At 47.8% G+C, this 19,663-nt stretch overlaps 1 protein-coding gene across 1 annotated transcript in view; it reads right to left on the bottom strand.

Moving 5' to 3' along the window:
• Positions 1-19,663, bottom strand: part of LOC129816864 (mannosyl-oligosaccharide 1,2-alpha-mannosidase IB-like) — a 180,846-nt gene that overhangs the window by 58,548 nt on the left and 102,635 nt on the right. Inside the window, exon 6 of the mRNA XM_055871799.1 lies at positions 3,301-3,419. Coding sequence (XP_055727774.1) covers positions 3,301-3,419 — 119 coding nt within the window. The remainder of the gene's footprint in view (positions 1-3,300; positions 3,420-19,663) is intronic.

Raw genomic sequence — 19,663 nt, 5'->3', positions numbered from 1 at the left:
TCTCCTTCAGTCTCTCTCTCTCTCTCCTTCAGTCTCTCTCTCTCTCTCCTTCAGTCTCTCTCTCTCTCTCCTTCAGTCTCTCTCTCTCTCTCCTTCAGTCTCTCTCTCTCTCCTTCAGTCTCTCTCTCTCTCTCCTTCAGTCTCTCTCTCTCTCTCCTTCAGTCTCTCTCTATCTGTCCTTCAGTCTCTCTCTCTCTGTCCTTCAGTCTCTCTCTCTCTCTCCTTCAGTCTCTCTCTCTCCTTCAGTCTCTCTCTCTCCTTCAGTCTCTCTTTCTCTCCTTCAGTCTCTCTTTCTCTCCTTCAGTCTCTCTCTCTCTCTCTCCTTCAGTCTCTCTCTCTCTCTCTCCTTCAGTCTCTCTCTCTCTCTCTCTCCTTCAGTCTCTCTCTCTCTCTCTCATTCAGTCTCTCTCTCTCTCTCTCTCCTTCAGTCTCTCTCTCTCTCTCTCCTTCAGTCTCTCTCTCTCTCTCTCTCCTTCAGTCTCTCTCTCTCTCTCCTTCAGTCTCTCTCTCTCTCTCTCCTTCAGTCTCTCTCTCTCTCTCTCTCTCTCCTTCAGTCTCTCTCTCTCTCTCCTTCAGTCTCTCTCTCTCTCTCCTTCAGTCTCTCTCTCTCTCTCCTTCAGTCTCTCTCTCTCTCTCCTTCAGTCTCTCTCTCTCTCTCCTTCAGTCTCTCTCTCTCTCTCCTTCAGTCTCGCTCTCTCTCTCCTTCAGTCTCGCTCTCTCTCTCCTTCAGTCTCGCTCTCTCCCTCCTTCAGTCTCTCTCTCTCTCTCCTTCGGTCTCGCTCTCTCCCTCCTTCGGTCTCTCTCTCTCTCTCCTTCGGTCTCTCTCTCTCTCTCCTTCGGTCTCTCTCTCTCTCCTTCGGTCTCTCTCTCTCTCCTTCGGTCTCTCTCTCTCTCTCCTTCGGTCTCTCTCTCTCTCTCCTTCGGTCTCTCTCTCTCTCCTTCGGTCTCTCTCTCTCTCCTTCGGTCTCTCTCTCTCTCCTTCGGTCTCTCTCTCTCTCCTTCGGTCTCTCTCTCTCTCCTTCGGTCTCTCTCTCTCTCCTTCGGTCTCTCTCTCTCTCCTTCGGTCTCTCTCTCTCTCCTTCGGTCTCTCTCTCTCTCTCCTTCGGTCTCTCTCTCTCTCTCCTTCGGTCTCTCTCTCTCTCTCCTTCGGTCTCTCTCTCTCTCTCCTTCGGTCTCTCTCTCTCTCTCTCCTTCGGTCTCTCTCTCTCTCTCCTTCGGTCTCTCTCTCTCTCTCCTTCAGTCTCTCTCTCTCTCTCCTTCAGTCTCTCTCTCTCTCTCCTTCAGTCTCTCTCTCTCTCTCTCCTTCAGTCTCTCTCTCTCTCTCTCCTTCAGTCTCTCTCTCTCTCTCTCCTTCAGTCTCTCTCTCTCTCTCTCCTTCAGTCTCTCTCTCTCTCTCTCCTTCAGTCTCTCTCTCTCTCTCTCCTTCAGTCTCTCTCTCTCTCTCTCCTTCAGTCTCTCTCTCTCTCTCTCCTTCAGTCTCTCTCTCTCTCTCTCCTTCAGTCTCTCTCTCTCTCTCTCCTTCAGTCTCTCTCTCTCTCTCTCCTTCAGTCTCTCTCTCTCTCTCTCCTTCAGTCTCTCTCTCTCTCTCTCCTTCAGTCTCTCTCTCTCTCTCCTTCAGTCTCTCTCTCTCTCTCCTTCAGTCTCTCTCTCTCTCTCCTTCAGTCTCTCTCTCTCTCTCCTTCAGTCTCTCTCTCTCTCTCCTTCAGTCTCTCTCTCTCTCTCCTTCAGTCTCTCTCTCTCTCTCCTTCAGTCTCTCTCTCTCTCTCCTTCAGTCTCTCTCTCTCTCTCCTTCAGTCTCTCTCTCTCTCCTTCAGTCTCTCTCTCTCTCTCCTTCAGTCTCTCTCTCTCTCTCCTTCAGTCTCTCTCTCTCTCTCCTTCAGTCTCTCTCTCTCTCTCCTTCAGTCTCTCTCTCTCTCTCCTTCAGTCTCTCTCTCTCTCTCCTTCAGTCTCTCTCTCTCTCTCCTTCAGTCTCTCTCTCTCTCTCCTTCAGTCTCTCTCTCTCTCTCCTTCAGTCTCTCTCTCTCTCCTTCAGTCTCTCTCTCTCTCCTTCAGTCTCTCTCTCTCTCCTTCAGTCTCTCTCTCTCTCCTTCAGTCTCTCTCTCTCTCCTTCAGTCTCTCTCTCTCTCCTTCAGTCTCTCTCTCTCTCCTTCAGTCTCTCTCTCTCTCCTTCAGTCTCTCTCTCTCTCCTTCAGTCTCTCTCTCTCTCCTTCAGTCTCTCTCTCTCTCTCTCCTTCAGTCTCTCTCTCTCTCTCTCCTTCAGTCTCTCTCTCTCTCTCTCCTTCAGTCTCTCTCTCTCTCTCTCCTTCAGTCTCTCTCTCTCTCTCTCCTTCAGTCTCTCTCTCTCTCTCTCCTTCAGTCTCTCTCTCTCTCTCTCCTTCAGTCTCTCTCTCCTTCAGTCTCTCTCTCTCTCTCTCCTTCAGTCTCTCTCTCTCTCTCTCCTTCAGTCTCTCTCTCTCTCTCTCCTTCAGTCTCTCTCTCTCTCCTTCAGTCTCTCTCTCTCTCCTTCAGTCTCTCTCTCTCTCCTTCAGTCTCTCTCTCTCTCCATCTCTCCCCCAGAGCTGACCGGACGGGTCCAAAAGTTAATTACCTCTCACAGCATCAGCCAGTCAGAAACACAAACACACACACACTCTGCCTGCGATGTCATTAGCTCAGCAGGGCTTTAATAACTCCATCCTGGGAGAGAAAGAGAGAGAGGGGAGGGGAGAGGGAGCGAGCCAGAGAGAGAAAGATTGGTAGAGCAGAGAACCAAGACTGAGGTGAAGATGCTCAGAGAGAGAAGCTGACTGGTATTGAGGGTATACACTGACTGTACACAATTGACCCTGATATGTGGTCTGGTTTGTGGGCTCTACACTCCCCAGGTCTGTGTTCTGCATCAGCACAGTTGGCAACGCTCTCCCTGCCCACATCGCTTCCATGACTCCTATCTCCTGGTTACCAGCGGGTGTCCAGTTCTCCCTCCCTCCCATCACAGCAACGCTAGACGCTCCTCTTCTCATGTATCAACAGGCTTCACTACCGGTCAGAGATAAAACAAGAGTGTATTCTGTCTGTAGCCTGGACTGTCTGCAAAGCGCAACTCATATCTGCTGTCTGTGAGTCTGCCACTCTAGCACCCATTGGCTGTATGGCTGTTAGTAGATCTAATTTCCAGGTACAAGTGGCATCAATCATGTTGTTTGCTGGTTCTCTGAACAGTATGGCACTGAAGACTACAGGCCAGAAGAAGGAGGCTAATTGCAATTGTTTTACTCCTGGAGTGAGTACAGGAACTAAAAGGTTTTATTCTCTACTCACCACACTGAAGTCCAGGTTCTGCTCGATCCACTCCTGTCCATCCTTGAACTCATCGTGGAGGCCCATCATGTACAGGCTGTCTAAGGCGTCCACTATGGTCGCCCCCATCTGGGAATTACCTGGACAGATGACAAACACACACAGGGATAGGGTCTTAAAGTGACTTATTACAATATGCACAGCATATGTGGCCCATGTCAAATGAATGAAACACACAACTCCTGGGCCAAGAGTTTTTCCTAGTCAGGTCACAGTCCTGGCTCTGTGTTTTATCATTGATAAATGCTGTCCCCCTATCAGTAGGAGGTCTTGTCCCCCTAACAGTACGAGGTATTGTCCGGCGGAGATCTTTGTGGGCTATACTCGGCCTTGTCTCAGGATGGTAAGTTGGTGGTTGAAGATATCCCTCTAGTGGTGTGGGGGCTGTGCTTTGGCAAAGTGGGTGGGGTTATATCCTGCCTGTTTGGCCCTGTCCGGGCGTATCATCGGATGGGGCCACAGTGTCTCCTGACCCCTCCTGTCTCAGCCTCCAGTATTTATGCTGCAGTATTTATGCTGCATGTGTCGGGGGGCTAGGGTCAGTCTGTTATATCTGGAATACTTCTCCTGTCTTATCCAGTGTCCGGTGTGAATTTAAGTATGCTCTCTCTAATTCTCTCCTTCTCTCTTTCTTTCTCTCTCTCGGAGGACCTGAGCCCTAGGACCATGCCTCAGGACTACCTGGCATGATGACTCCTTGCTGTCCCCAGTCCACCTGGCCGTGCTGCTGCTCCAGTTTCAACTGTTCTGCCTGCGGATATGGAACCCTGACCTGTTCACCGGATGTGCTACCTGTCCCAGACCTGCTGTTTTCAACTCTCTAGAGACCGCAGGAGCGGTAGAGATACTCTCAATGATCGGCTATGAAAAGCCAACTGACATTTACTCCTGAGGTTCTGACTTGTTGCACCCTCGACAACTACTGTGATTATTATTATTTGACCATGCTGGTCATTTATGAACATCTTGGCCATGTTCTGTTATAATCTCCACCCGGCACAGCCAGTAGAGGACTGGCCACCCCTCATAGCCTGGTTCCTCTCTAGGTTTCTTCCTAGGTTTTGGTCTTTCTAGGGAGTTTTTCCTAGCCACCGTGCTTCTACACCTGCATTGCTTGCTGTTCGGGTTTTAGGCTGGGTTTCTGTACAGCACTTTGAGATATCAGCTGATGTAAGAAATGATGATGTATGATGATGTAGAAATACATTTCATTTTATTTGTCCCCCTAACAGTAGGAGCTGCTGTCCCCCTAACAGTAGGAGCTGCTGTCCCCCTAACAGTAGGAGCTGCTGTCCCCCTAACAGTAGGAGCTGCTGTCCCCCTAACAGGAGGAGCTGCTGTCCCCCTAACAGGAGGTGGTGCTGTCCCCCTAACAGGAGGTGGTGCTGTCCCCCTAACAGGAGGAGGTGCTGTCCCCCTAACAGTAGGAGGTGCTGTCCCCCTAACAGTAGGAGGTGCTGTCCCCCTAACAGTAGGAGCTGTTGTCCCCCTAACAGTAGGAGCTGCTGTCCCCCTAACAGTAGGAGCTGCTGTCCCCCTAACAGTAGGAGCTGTTGTCCCCCTAACAGTAGGAGCTGCTGTCCCCCTAACAGTAGGAGGTGCTGTCCCCCTAACAGTAGGAGGTGCTGTCCCCCTAACAGTAGGAGGTGCTGTCCCCCTAACAGTAGGAGGTGCTGTCCCCCTAACAGTAGGAGGTGCTGTCCCCCTAACAGTAGGAGGTGCTGTCCCCCTAACAGTAGGAGGTGCTGTCCCCCTAACAGTAGGAGGTGCTGTCCCCCTAACAGTAGGAGCTGCTGTCCCCCTAACAGTAGGAGCTGCTGTCCCCCTAACAGTAGGAGGTGCTGTCCCCCTAACAGTAGGAGGTGCTGTCCCCCTAACAGTAGGAGGTGCTGTCCCCCTAACAGTAGGAGGTGCTGTCCCCCTAACAGTAGGAGGTGCTGTCCCCCTAACAGTAGGAGGTGCTGTCCCCCTAACAGTAGGAGGTGCTGCCCCCCTAACAGTAGGAGGTGCTGTCCCCCTAACAGTAGGAGCTGTTGTCCCCCTAACAGTAGGAGGTGCTGTCCCCCTAACAGTAGGAGGTGCTGTCCCCCTAACAGTAGGAGGTGCTGTCCCCCTAACAGTAGGAGGTGCTGTCCCCCTAACAGTAGGAGGTGCTGTCCCCCTAACAGTAGGAGGTGCTGTCCCCCTAACAGTAGGAGGTGCTGTCCCCCTAACAGTAGGAGGTGCTGTCCCCCTAACAGTAGGAGGTGCTGTCCCCCTAACAGTAGGAGGTGCTGTCCCCCTAACAGTAGGAGGTGCTGCCCCCCTAACAGTAGGAGGTGCTGTCCCCCTAACAGTAGGAGCTGTTGTCCCCCTAACAGTAGGAGGTGCTGTCCCCCTAACAGTAGGAGGTGCTGTCCCCATAACAGTAGGAGGTGCTGTCCCCATAACAGTAGGAGGTGCTGTCCCCATAACAGTAGGAGGTGCTGTCCCCATAACAGTAGGAGCTGCTGTCCCCCTAACAGTAGGAGGTGCTGTCCCCATAACAGGAGGAGGTGCTGTCCCCCTAACAGTAGGAGCTGCTGTCCCCCTAACAGGAGGAGGTGCTGTCCCCCTAACAGGAGGAGCTGTTGTCCCCGTAACAGTAGGAGGTGCTGTCCCCCTAACAGTAGGAGGTGCTGTCCCCCTAACAGTAGGAGGTGCTGTCCCCCTAACAGTAGGAGGTGCTGTCCCCCTAACAGTAGGAGCTGCTGTCCCCCTAACAGTAGGAGCTGCTGTCCCCCTAACAGTAGGAGCTGCTGTCCCCCTAACAGGAGGAGGTGCTGTCCCCCTAACAGTAGGAGCTGCTGTCCCCCTAACAGGAGGAGGTGCTGTCCCCCTAACAGGAGGAGCTGCTGTCCCCCTAACAGGAGGAGGTGCTGTCCCCCTAACAGTAGGAGCTGTTGTCCCCCTAACAGTAGGAGGTGCTGTCCCCCTAACAGGAGGAGGTGCTGTCCCCCTAACAGGAGGAGCTGCTGTCCCCCTAACAGGAGGAGGTGCTGTCCCCCTAACAGTAGGAGCTGTTGTCCCCCTAACAGTAGGAGCTGTTGTCCCCCTAACAGTAGGAGGTGCTGTCCCCCTAACAGTAGGAGCTGTTGTCCCCCTAACAGTAGGTGGTGCTGTCCCCCTAACAGTAGGAGCTGTTGTCCCCCTAACAGTAGGAGGTGCTGTCCCCCTAACAGTAGGAGGTGCTGTCCCCCTAACAGTAGGAGGTGCTGTCCCCATAACAGTAGGAGGTGCTGTCCCCATAACAGTAGGAGCTGCTGTCCCCCTAACAGTAGGAGCTGTTGTCCCCCTAACAGTAGGAGGTGTTGTCCCCGTAACAGTAGGAGCTGTTGTCCCCCTAACAGTAGGAGCTGTTGTCCCCCTAACAGTAGGAGCTGTTGTCCCCCTAACAGTAGGAGCTGTTGTCCCCCTAACAGTCGGAGCTGCTGTCCCCCTAACAGTAGGAGGTGCTGTCCCCATAACAGTAGGAGGTGCTGTCCCCATAACAGTAGGAGGTGCTGTCCCCATAACAGTAGGAGCTGCTGTCCCCCTAACAGTAGGAGCTGCTGTCCCCCTAACAGTAGGAGGTGCTGTCCCCATAACAGTAGGAGGTGCTGTCCCCATAACAGTAGGAGCTGTTGTCCCCCTAACAGTAGGAGCTGTTGTCCCCCTAACAGTAGGAGGTGCTGTCCCCATAACAGTAGGAGGTGCTGTCCCCCTAACAGTAGGAGGTGCTGTCCCCATAACAGTAGGAGGTGCTGTCCCCATAACAGTAGGAGGTGCTGTCCCCCTAACAGTAGGAGGTGCTGTCCCCCTAACAGTAGGAGCTGTTGTCCCCGTAACAGTAGGAGCTGTTGTCCCCCTAACAGTAGGAGCTGTTGTCCCCCTAACAGTAGGAGCTGTTGTCCCCCTAACAGTAGGAGCTGTTGTCCCCCTAACAGTAGGAGGTGCTGTCCCCATAACAGTAGGAGGTGCTGTCCCCATAACAGTAGGAGGTGCTGTCCCCATAACAGTAGGAGGTGCTGTCCCCATAACAGTAGGAGCTGCTGTCCCCCTAACAGTAGGAGCTGCTGTCCCCCTAACAGGAGGAGGTGCTGTCCCCCTAACAGTAGGAGCTGTTGTCCCCGTAACAGTAGGAGCTGTTGTCCCCCTAACAGTAGGAGCTGTTGTCCCCCTAACAGTAGGAGCTGTTGTCCCCCTAACAGTAGGAGGTGCTGTCCCCCTAACAGTAGGAGGTGCTGTCCCCATAACAGTAGGAGGTGCTGTCCCCATAACAGTAGGAGGTGCTGTCCCCATAACAGTAGGAGGTGCTGTCCCCATAACAGTAGGAGGTGCTGTCCCCCTAACAGTAGGAGGTGCTGTCCCCATAACAGTAGGAGGTGCTGTCCCCATAACAGTAGGAGGTGCTGTCCCCATAACAGTAGGAAGTGCCCCTGCACCACATAGATAGATGGAGATCTCTAGATGGATATAGCCCGTTTTAGCTTGGTCATTGCCATTGTATTGCCATTCCGGGCTTTCACCATTTTAAAGTCAGAGGGATGGGAAGAGCGGTCCTCCCCTCTCCAGAGTCTAACGTAATTACTAGCTCACCTTCAATGGAGACACCACTACGGCTAGCAGTGATCTTCATTAAAACATGACTGACAGCCAAATCACTCACACTCCACTCCTCTTTCTCTCCAATCCCTCCCTCAATGTCACCACAGGCCCAGGGTGGAGTGATGCAGTCTGCCCAGGGTGGTGAGCGTAGGTCATTATAATTCACTTTAATTAAGACCAAAGCTTGAACACTAGCTCTACCATGCTCTCTAATACGGCCCTCTTTTTAAGACTTCTGCTCTAATAACGCAGCTCAGATTAATACTAGAGTTATACTACTGCAGCTCAGATTAATACTAGAGTTATACTACTGCAGCTCAGATTAATACTAGAGTTATACTACTGCAGCTCAGATTAATACTAGAGTTATACTACTGCAGCTCAGATTAATACTAGAGTTATACTACTGCAGCTCAGATTAATACTAGAGTTATACTACTGCAGCTCAGATTAATACTAGAGTTATACTACTGCAGCTCAGATTAATACTAGAGTTATACTACTGCAGCTCAGATTAATACTAGAGTTATACTACTGCAGCTCAGATTAATACTAGAGTTATACTACTGCAGCTCAGATTAATACTAGAGTTATACTACTGCAGCTCAGATTACAACTAGAGTTATACTACTGCAGCTCAGATTAATACTAGAACTCTAATACTGAAGTTCAGTGTAAGAGTCTTAATAGTGTTGCTCTTTTTGATAGTTCTTACAAGGCTGTCACAAGCCGGCTCATAGCCTGTGACAAAAATGAGGGGACACGAACAACAGGTACAGGCCAATTTAAAAGTGTTCTTTATTATTAAACAAACTATTAACTTAAACTAAGAAATAGGAATGAGGTGTGGATGTATCATAATGTAAGGTGTATGTAAAGTGCATGGGTGCATGAATATGTGTGTGTGAACATGACTGAGTGGAAACTATGCAAAACTAAAAAGGAACAAACAAATCATGAGCATACCTGGAGGAGCAGAGAGAGAGAGAGAGAGAGAGAGAGCAAGAGAGACAGAGGTGATTAGTAAGCAGTTTTATACCCTGAGCCCAGGTGGCTCCAATCACTTAACGACCCTCCTCTGCCTGCAGGAGGAACCGCCCCCTGCACTGCAGAGGAGGAGCCGTGACACCCCCCTCCTTAAAATGAGGGTCCCACCCTCAACCCAACTTCCTCCAACATATTCAAAATAATTCAAATTTCCCAAAAAACAAATAAACAACAAAAATACCAATCCCGGCTCCTAGCAGTAGCCCCGTGTCCCCCAGCTGACTGTCCGCCCCTCAAACTCAGCAGCCTTGGTACCTGAGGAGCAATTTAAGAGGAAAGAGGCGCAGACAGCCCGTAGGGGTCAGCAGAGAAAAGATACAAGCTAGGTTAAAGGAGCACGGGACAGAGCATCAGCAATGATATTATCCTTACCACTAATGTGTCTAATATCAAGGTTGAAAGGTTGCAAGAACAAAGCCCAACGCATCAGGCGCTGGTTGGGGTTTTGCAGGGACCTCAGAAAAACAAGTGGGTTGTGGTCAGTGAACACAGTTAAAGGGGTCAAACCAGAACCAACATAGACCTCGAAGTGCTGTAAAGCCCAAATGAGACCTAAAGCCTCCTTTTCAATTACAGAATAGTTTTTCTGATATTTATTAAATTTTCGGGAGAAGAAACTGACTGGACACTCAACCTTGTCGTCATTCTCCTGGAGAAGCACAGCCCCAGCACCGATTTGACTGGCGTCTACCTGCAATTTGAAAGGTTTCCCAAAATTTGGTGCTGCCAACACAGGTGCCAAACACAAAAGAGTCTTAACTGCATCAAATGCCTCTTGACACTGGGTGGACCAGATAAATTCAGCCTTGGCCTTCAACAGATTGGTCAGTGGGGACACTACTACCGAAAAGTTTTTACAAAAAGCACGGTAGTACCCCGCCATTCCCAGGAAGCGCATCAGTTCTTTCTTTGTAGAGGGCTGTGGGAACTGCCTCACAGCCTGAACCTTGGCTTCCACGGGACAGACAAATCCCTGACCCACAACCTTGCCTAGGTATGTGACTGTAGCTTTGGCAAACTCACATTTTGCCAAATTAATAGTCAACCTGGCCCACACCAGTCTTTCAAACAGGCCTTGTACTCTCCGAACATGCTCCTCCCAGGAGTCTGAGTAGACGACCACGTCGTCCAAATACACGGCACACCCTTCCAGACCTGAGACCACCCGATTCATTAGCCTCTGGAAGGTGGCTGGAGCATTCCGCAAGCCGAAAGGCATCACTTTATAAGAGAACAAACCAGATGGAGTTATAAAGGCAGCAATCTCACAAGCTCTTTTGGTAAGGGGTACTTGCCAATATCCCTTTAAAAGATCAAATTTGCTAACATACTTTGCTGACCCAACTTGATCAATACAGTCCTCCATCCTAGGAAGAGGGTAAAGGTCTGCTTTAGTAATATTGTTAACTTTTCTATAATCAGTGCAAGGTCTGAAAGTAGAATCAGACTTTTTGACCAATAGACAGGGTGAAGCCCAATTTGAACAACATGGCTCCGCAATACCATTGTCCAACATATACTGCACCTCTGTTTCCAGTTTCAATCTCTTCTCCTCAGACACACGATAAAATCTCTGTTTGATAGGCTTAGCATCTCCGATGTCTATATCATGTTCAATTAAGTGGGTTTGCGATGGAGTGTCAGAAAACAAAACAGGGTAGTTTCTAATAAGAGCTACCAATTCATCACGTTTCTCAGAGTCTAAATGATCTACCAAAACCCCAAGGTTTTGCAAAGTCTGGGAGTTTTTCAACCGTCCTTGTAAGACCTCATCTGAAACTTTAACTTCCTCTTCTCCCCCCTCCACCAAATTAAAGCCACAAGATGCAGGGACTGGGGCAGCAGTCAACACTGACCTCACTGCTGGAGTGCCTTCAACTTTGCTTAGATCACGGGAGTGATAACATTTTAACAGGTTCACATGGCATAATTTAGAGGACTTCCTATGACTAGGGGTTTCAATAAGATAGTTCAAATCTGACACTTTACGCAACACAGTGAAAGGACCACAGTATTTTGCCTGAAAAGGTGAACTTACAAGAGGCAGAAGAGCAAGTACCCGATCACCGGGACTAAACTCACGCTTCTCAGCCTGTCCGTCATATTTCAGTTTCATTTTCCGTTGAGAACATTTTAGTTTTTCTTTCGCTAGTTCACCAGCCCTATACAACTTCAACCTAAAGCCATTTACATAGTCAATAAGGTTCCGAGGTGGTTCCTCAGGCAAACAACCATCCTGCAACACTGCTAAAGGCCCACGCACCTTATGGCCAAACACTAAGTCATTTGGGCTAAACCCTGTGCTTTCCTGCACTACTTCACGAGCAGCTAGTAACAGCCAAGGTAACCCCTCCTCCCAGTCGACAGACAGTTCCGTACAATATGCACGAAGCAAGGATTTTAAAGTTTGATGAAAACGTTCCAAAGCTCCCTGGCTCTGGGCATGGAACGCAGTAGACTTGTTGTGTTTAACTTTGGGCTGTTTGAGAACCTGAGCAAATAAATGAGAGGTAAAGTTAGACCCCTGATCTGACTGGATGGTTTTTGGAATCCCAAATGTTGAAATAAATTGAGTTAAAGCTTTAACTACTGATTTTGAAGTCATGGTACGCAAGGAAAAAGCTGCCGGATATCTGGTTGCTTGACACATAACAGTTAATAAGTAGCTATGTCCTGACTTGGACCTTGGTAATGGCCCAACACAATCGATAATAAGATGCTCAAAAGGTTGCCCTACGGCTGGTATTGGATACAACGGTGCAGGCTTTACAACCTGATTTGGCTTGCTTGTGCGCTGACACGTATCACAAGTTTTAATAAACTGAGATACATCCCGCTTTAAACGTGGCCAGAAAAAATAACGAAGTATGCGATCATAAGTTTTACGAACACCCATATGACCTGCCACATCACCATGTGAAGTTTGCAACACTTTATTTCGCAAAGTAGTAGGTACAACTATTTGAAAGACTGGTTCTCCTAGACCCTGATCATAGTGTGGAACCCATTTCCTGACCAACAGCCCATCAAGAAGAAAATAACACTGAGCACTATTCCTCACCACTGAATCAGGAACCACTTTATCAAACAGATCAGCCAAATTAGTATCGGCTTTTTGCTCAGCCATCAATGAATCTCTAGAACTAGTCAACTGTTCTGTCTGGAGTTTGACTGGCAACTCAAGACTTTCTGGCTTACTCTCAATCTTCTTACGAGAGGCTGCGCGGGTAACCGCACAAACTGGAAATACCTCAGGAGACACACAGTTCTGATCCGGAGATTCCCTTGCAGGGGACACTGAAGGTTGCTTCTTACAGATGTTTAATTTGCCATCTGCCCACACCTTACTACCTGCCAAGTCATTCCCCAAAATCATGTGTACTCCCTCTACTGGCAACTGAGGTCTAACCCCAACATCTACATCACCCTCTACCAGACCACATTTGAGGGTAACTTCATGTAAAGGACAAGAGAATGGAACTAAACCCATACCACATACCATTACACAACGGCCAGTATCAGACTCTTTAGAGAACGGCAAAACAGATTCCAGAATAAAAGAATCTAAAGCTCCAGTGTCTCTTAGGATCTTGATTTTAACATTCTGGTTGCCATCTACCAGGGACACTACACCATCTGAAATAAAGGCTGAAAAATCACAGCGGGAAAACTGAGAATCAAACTCAACTTGTGGCTGAAACAGCTCACCCTGGTGGTCAGAGGCTGTAACAGGAGCTGCCATCATAGCAGGTTTAACTTGACCTGACTGTTTTGAATGAAGCCGAGGACAATCTTTCTTCCAATGTCCTTCAACTAAACAGTAGCGACAAGTATTAGCATTAACCGGTGCTTTAAGTCCTCCAGACCCAACCTTCTGCCGAGGCCTTTGGAAAAAATCTCCAAAAAAAGGTGACCTCCTATTCCTAGGAGTAAAGTTATTTTTATGGTACATGTCACTGTTTGACTCAAAATGGCTTTTATGTGTTAGCCTGTACTCATCTGCAAGGATTGCTGCATCACTTGGAGACTTAACTTTACGTTCATTCATGTATGTAGCAACCTGGTCAGAAACAGAATTTTTGAACTGTTCTAACACAATCAAATTAGACAGACCCTCAAAAGTACTAACTTCAGAAGCTGTACACCAACGATTAAATGCAGTAGTCAAATCACAAACAAACTCAGAATAGGTTTGTGAATCTAACTTTTTCCTGTAACGAAAACGTTGACGATATGCCTCTGGCACAAGCTCGTAGACCTTCAGAACTGCTGATTTAACTTTAGCATAAACTTTACTGTCAGCTACACTCAGTGCTGCAAAAGCCTCACGTGCTTTACCTGTAAGTACACATTGCAACAACATAGTCATGTCCAAATCTGACCAAGCTCTAGCTTCCGCAATACGCTCAAATAAAGTAAAGTATGTGTCTGGATCTGACTCATCAAATTTAGGCAACAAACGAAGATTCTGTGAAACATCAAACTGTGGTAGTCTTTCCGGTCTATTAGCATTTCTCAATCGCTCTATCTCTAATTGCATTTGCAACAGTTCCCTCTGCTGCTCAAAAGTTAATGAAGGGCTAGACTGAAAACTTGCACTCTCACTACTAGCAGACTGACCGCCAAAAACACCCATTTCCCTAAGACCCTGCTTTAAGCTAGTTTTAACAGTCTCTTTAATTTTTTTTATCAACAATCTCAATCTGATAATGTTCAGCAATTTCAATTAACTGCTCCTTAGTACACAACTCTAAGGCTACCTCTGAAGGAGCTTGAACAAAACTACACAAAATGGAAGACATTTTCCTCAACCAATACAACTATTACAAATGCTCAAAAAAACACAACTCACCTGCTGTCAATCTGGGTTCAAGGACAGGAGCCACACCCCACTATCCTCCAAAACTACTAACTAACTGGCCCTGGTCTTCGTGCAGTCACATGTGGTGGGGTTTTATGCACACAAAACCAGTGGAGTGGAAAAGACAACCAGAAACTGGCGGCCCTCCCATAACCACGGAGGTGCTCCCGAGCCGATGTAGGGGAAAAGGGAAAGGGATGCTCTACCCACGTTCACTGCCACCTAAAACAAAAACACCACAAGCCTCCTATGGACACTTGCTGATATGCCTGAACAGGAGAGGACTCCCACCTGAACAAAACCCAGAAAAACACAGAGTGAATTGCTTAGCTACCAAGCTAACTGAACCAAAAGAACACATGGCTCTCAACTCTCTCTTAAACAAAATTGGCCCAACCAAAACATCCACTCAAACAAAAAAAATTGTCAATCTGAACTAAACTAACCCAAGTTAACTACTATCCCGGATGAGTCCCCACTTGTCACAAGCCGGCTCATAGCCTGTGACAAAAATGAGGGGACACGAACAACAGGTACAGGCCAATTTAAAAGTGTTCTTTATTATTAAACAAACTATTAACTTAAACTAAGAAATAGGAATGAGGTGTGGATGTATCATAATGTAAGGTGTATGTAAAGTGCATGGGTGCATGAATATGTGTGTGTGAACATGACTGAGTGGAAACTATGCAAAACTAAAAAGGAACAAACAAATCATGAGCATACCTGGAGGAGCAGAGAGAGAGAGAGAGAGAGAGAGAGAGCAAGAGAGACAGAGGTGATTAGTAAGCAGTTTTATACCCTGAGCCCAGGTGGCTCCAATCACTTAACGACCCTCCTCTGCCTGCAGGAGGAACCGCCCCCTGCACTGCAGAGGAGGAGCCGTGACAAGGCCTACATCTCTTGTTAATACCACAGCCTGACTAGGCTTATATTTGATCTTATTAGAGTACTGGTGCTCTAATTCTGTGGCTGGTTGGACTACTGGTGGGTGCTGCTGTGGCTGGGTTGAACCCTGCAGGCCGGGTCTTATCAGTAGCTCTATTATAAGGACAAGCCAGGCTGTAGTTCTGCAGGAGTTGCAGTGTTATTATCATTATTGACAGCAGCCTTAAATCAGACTCTGGGCTGCTAAGACTCTGGGCTGCTAAGACTCTGGGCTGCCTGCGATCTGGACAGATTGGCACTCCTGGTATTAGAAGAGTCAGGACCGCCACGTGTCACGCCCACTGCCAGCAGGGAACGATGTCTGTCACTATACACTCCTCTACCTCCATTTAATCTATGTCCGCTCACTCCATCTGTCCTTCATTGAGCTACACACTGGAATCCAACCATCAGAATTAATTTCAATTAAATGAAGGAAGTGAATTGAAATGTAATTAATGAATGAAATGATGTCCTTCCTCTCCCTCTCTCCCTAGTCCCTGTCATTACATCATTTTCATCTCAACATCTTTATCTAATCCCTCCCTCCATCTGTCTGTCCTCCAGTTTTCTGTACTTGTCACTTCATCAGTCTTAGCATAAATAACATTGTTTTCCCTCCCTCCCTTACAACCTTTCAAATTGGGCCAATCATATCACATTAACCTGGATTGGCATATTCACCTGGTAGTTATTAAAGATGCCAGACATTATTTATCTGAAACAAATTGCCCAGGATGAGGTTTATTTGGGGAACAATCATCACAGCTACACATTCCATCCCTCTGACCCTCTGCCAGTTTCATTAGGTGACAGATTTCCTAGAACTACAGTATGACTCCACACATGGCACGAACTGTGATGGTTTCATTATTCAGACTTCATTTTCTCTGTCTTGTAAACTGGCGGGTGTGTGAATGAGGGGGGAAATGCAGGGGAGGGATAGCTCAACCCTGGGCCCAGTGGAGTTATGGGAGAAAACCAGACAGACAGCCGCTGAGTCTATGCTAAAGCCTCCTCTCAGCCCCCCTCTCTCTTCTCTGTCTATGTAGCAATCTTTCTCCAGCTCCTCTCTTCGCCTCTCCCCTCCTTCCCTCTGCGCTTTTAGCATTCTCCCTCACACATCCTCTCACCTCTCCCTCACTCTCACCCTGTTCTCTCATCCCTCTCAATCTCTCTGTTTCTTCTGGGTAAACAGCAAGTGGGTCTGGCTTAATGAGCAGTGTGTAGTCGGAGCAGCCAACCCTCTCCATGGCTAACTCAGACCACGCTCCGCTCCTCCTATGCCCACCACCAAGTTACTCAAATTATATGGCTCTGCATTGAAATATCTGCTGCTGCATCTGTCCACTGGCCGGCTCCTTTGAGCATCTCTGACTGGGCCTTCACTGAGGACCTGACCCTACATTCATAGATTGACTGTGGATTTACTGCAGGCCCCACACCATCGCCACCAAGACGCTGGCAAAGCCAGACACACTTGAGGCTCCCTCCCACTAAGAACACAGTGAAACTGGTAATGCTAATGACTCGATTAAAGCCATATGTCATAGAGCTCTCCAAAGGGTTTGCAGTTAGCTCCACAGGGCTATAACACCAGAGCCTGTAACCAGAACACAGTGGGACTCGTAACAACAAGGTAGGCCTGATCAAAGTTTTTCTGCTACTGGGTTCAAGATTACACCACGTGCTAGTGATGGGGTAAAAAAAAAAAGAGAATTGCATATGTCTTAATTTTTTATTTCACCTTTATTTAACTAGGTAGGCCAGTTGAGAACAAGTTCTCATTTACAACTGCGACCTGGCCAAGATAAAGCAAAGCAGTGCGACACAAACAACAACAGAGTTACACATGGGATAAACAAACGTACAGTCAATAATACAGTAGAAAAGTCTATATACAGTGTGTGCAAATGAGGTAAGATTAGGGAGGTAAGGCAATAAATAGGCCGCAGTGGTGAAGTAATTACAATTTAGCAATTAAACACTGGAGTGATAGATGTATAGAAGATGAATGTGCAAGTAGAGATACTGGGTTGCAAAGGAGCAAAATAAATAAATAACTATATGGGAATGAGGTAGTTGGATGGGCTATTTACAGATGGGCAATGTACAGGTGCAATGATCTGTAAGATGCTCTGACAGCTGATGCTTAAAGTTAGAGAGAGAGATATGAGTCTAAAGCTTTAGTGATTTTTGCAATTCGTTCCAGTCATTGGCAGCAGAGAACTGGAAGGAAAGGCGGCTAAATGAGGAATTGGCTTTGGGGATGACCAATGAAATATACCTGTTGGAGCGCGTGCTATGGGTGGGTGGTGCTATGGTGACCAGTGAGCTGAGATAAGGCGGGGCTTTACCTAGCAAAGACTTATAGATGACCTGGAGCCAGTGGGTTTGGCGACGAATATGAAGCGAGGGCCAGCCAACGAGAGCGTACAGGTCGCAGTGGTGGGTAGTATATGGGGCTTTGGTGACAAAACGGATGGCACTGTGATAGACTATGTCCAATTTGCTGAGTAGAGTGTTGGAGGCTATATTGTAAATGACATCGCCGAAGTCAAGGATCGGTAGGATGGTCAGTTTTATGAGGGCATGTTTGGCAGCATGAGTGAAGGAGGCTTTGTTGCGAAATAGGAAGCCGATAGATTTAATTTTGGATTGGATGCTTAATGTGAGTCTGGAAGGAGAGTTTACAGTCTAACCAGACACCTAGGTATTTGTAGTTGTCCACATATTCTAAGTCAGAATAGTCCAGAGTAGTGATGCTGGACGGGCAGGCAGGTGCGGGCAGCGATCGGTTGAAGAGCATGCACTTGGTTTTACTTGCATTTAAGAGCAGTTGGAGGCCGCGGGAGGAGAGTTGTATGGCATTGAAGCTCGTCTGGAGGTTAGTTAACACAGTGTCCAAAGAAGGGCCAGAAGCATACAGAATGGTGTCATCTGCGTAGAGGTGGATCAGAGACTCACCAGCAGGAAGAGCGACATCATTGATATATACAGAGAAAAGAGTCGGCCCGAGAATTGAACTCTGTGGCACCCCCATAGAGACTGCCAGAGGTCCGGACAACAGGCCCTCCGATTTGACACACTGAACTCTGAGAAGTAGTTGGTGAACCAGGCGAGGCAGTCATTTTTCTTTTTAAATTTTTCTTGGGTCACTAAAACTATATCTATTTTGCCAATTGGATTGATCCCCTCTACCACACGGAACCCCACTAATCAACCGTCGGAAACGCACGAGGTGGCTAAAATCAGACTTCCATCCTATGCTAGCTTGCTACCGATGGCTCAGCTAGCTGTCTGAATCGCCGTTACCCCAACCAACCTCACTACTTACTGGACCCTTATGATCACTCGAATAAGCATGCCTCTCCTTAATGTCAATATGCCTTGTCCTTTGCTGTTCTGGTTAGTGTTTATTGGCTTATTTCACTGTAGAGCCTCTAGCCCTGCTCATTATACCTTATCCAACCTTTCAGTTCCACCACCCACACATGCGATGACATCACCTGGTTTCAATGATGTTTCTAGAGACCATTTCTCTCTCATCATCACTCGTTACCTAGGTTTACCTCCACTGTATTCACATCCTTCCATACCTTTGTCTGTACATTATACCTTGAAGCTATTTTATCGCCCCCAGAAACCTCCTTTTACTCTCTGTTCCGGACGCACTAGACGACCAATTCTCATTGCTTTTAGCCGTACCCTTATCCTACTCCTGCTCTGTTCCTCTGGTGATGTAGAGGTGAATCCAGGCCCTGCAGTGCCTAGCTCCACTCCTATTCCACAGGCGCTCTCTTTTGATGACTTCTGTAACTGTAATAGACTTGGTTTCATGCATGTTAATATTAGAAGCCTCCTCCCTAAGTTTGTTTTATTCACTGCTTTAGCACACTCTGCCAACCCGGATGTTCTAGCCGTGTCTGAATCCTGGCTTAGGAAGACCACCAAAAATTCTGAAATCTCCATTCCTAACTACAACATTTTCAGACAAGATAGAACGGCCAAAGGGGGCGGTGTTGCAATCTACTGCAAAGAGAGCCTGCAGAGTTCTGTCCTACTATCCAGGTCTGTACCCAAGCAATTTGAATTTCTACTTTTAAAAATCCACCTTTCCAGAAACAAGTCTCTCACCGTTGCCGCTTGCTATAGAACACCCTCTGCCCCCAGCTGTGCTCTGGACACCATATGTGAACTGATTGCCCCTCTTCAGAGCTTGTGCTGCTAGGCGAACGAAACTGGAACATGCTTAACACCCCAGCCATCCTACAATCTAAGCTTGATGCCCTCAATCTCACACAAATGATCAATGAACCTACCAGGTACCACCCCAAAGCCGTAAACACGGGCACCCTCATAGATATCATCATAACCAACTTGCCCTCTAAATACACCTCTGCTGTTGTCAACCAAGATCTCAGCGATCACTGCCTCATTGCCTGCATCCGTAATGGGTCAGCGGTCAAACGACCTCCACTCATCACTGTCAAACGCTCCCTAAAACACTTCAGCGAGCAGGCCTTTCTAATCAACCTGGCCCGGGGTATCCTGGAAGGATATTGATCTCATCCCGTCAGTAGAGGATGCCTGGTTATTTTTTTAAATGCCTTCCTCACCATCTTAAATAAGCATGCCCCATTCAAGAAAGTTAGAACCAGGAACAGATATAGCCCTTTGTTCTCCCCAGACCTGACTGCCCTTAACCAACACAAAAACATCCTATGGCGTACTGCATTCGCATCGAACAGCCCCTGTGATATGCAACTTTTCAGGAAAGCTAGAAACCAATATACACAGGCAGTTAGAAAAGCCAAGGCTAGCTTTTTTAAGCAGAAATTCGCTTCCTGCAACACAAACTCAAAAAAGTTCTGAGACACTATA

This window comes from Salvelinus fontinalis, chromosome 19 (assembly GCF_029448725.1).
Source record: "Salvelinus fontinalis isolate EN_2023a chromosome 19, ASM2944872v1, whole genome shotgun sequence".
NCBI classification, from domain to species: Eukaryota; Metazoa; Chordata; class Actinopteri; order Salmoniformes; family Salmonidae; genus Salvelinus; species Salvelinus fontinalis.
Note: the sequence above shows the minus strand (reverse complement) of the source record. Positions and strands in the feature narration are given on the sequence as shown.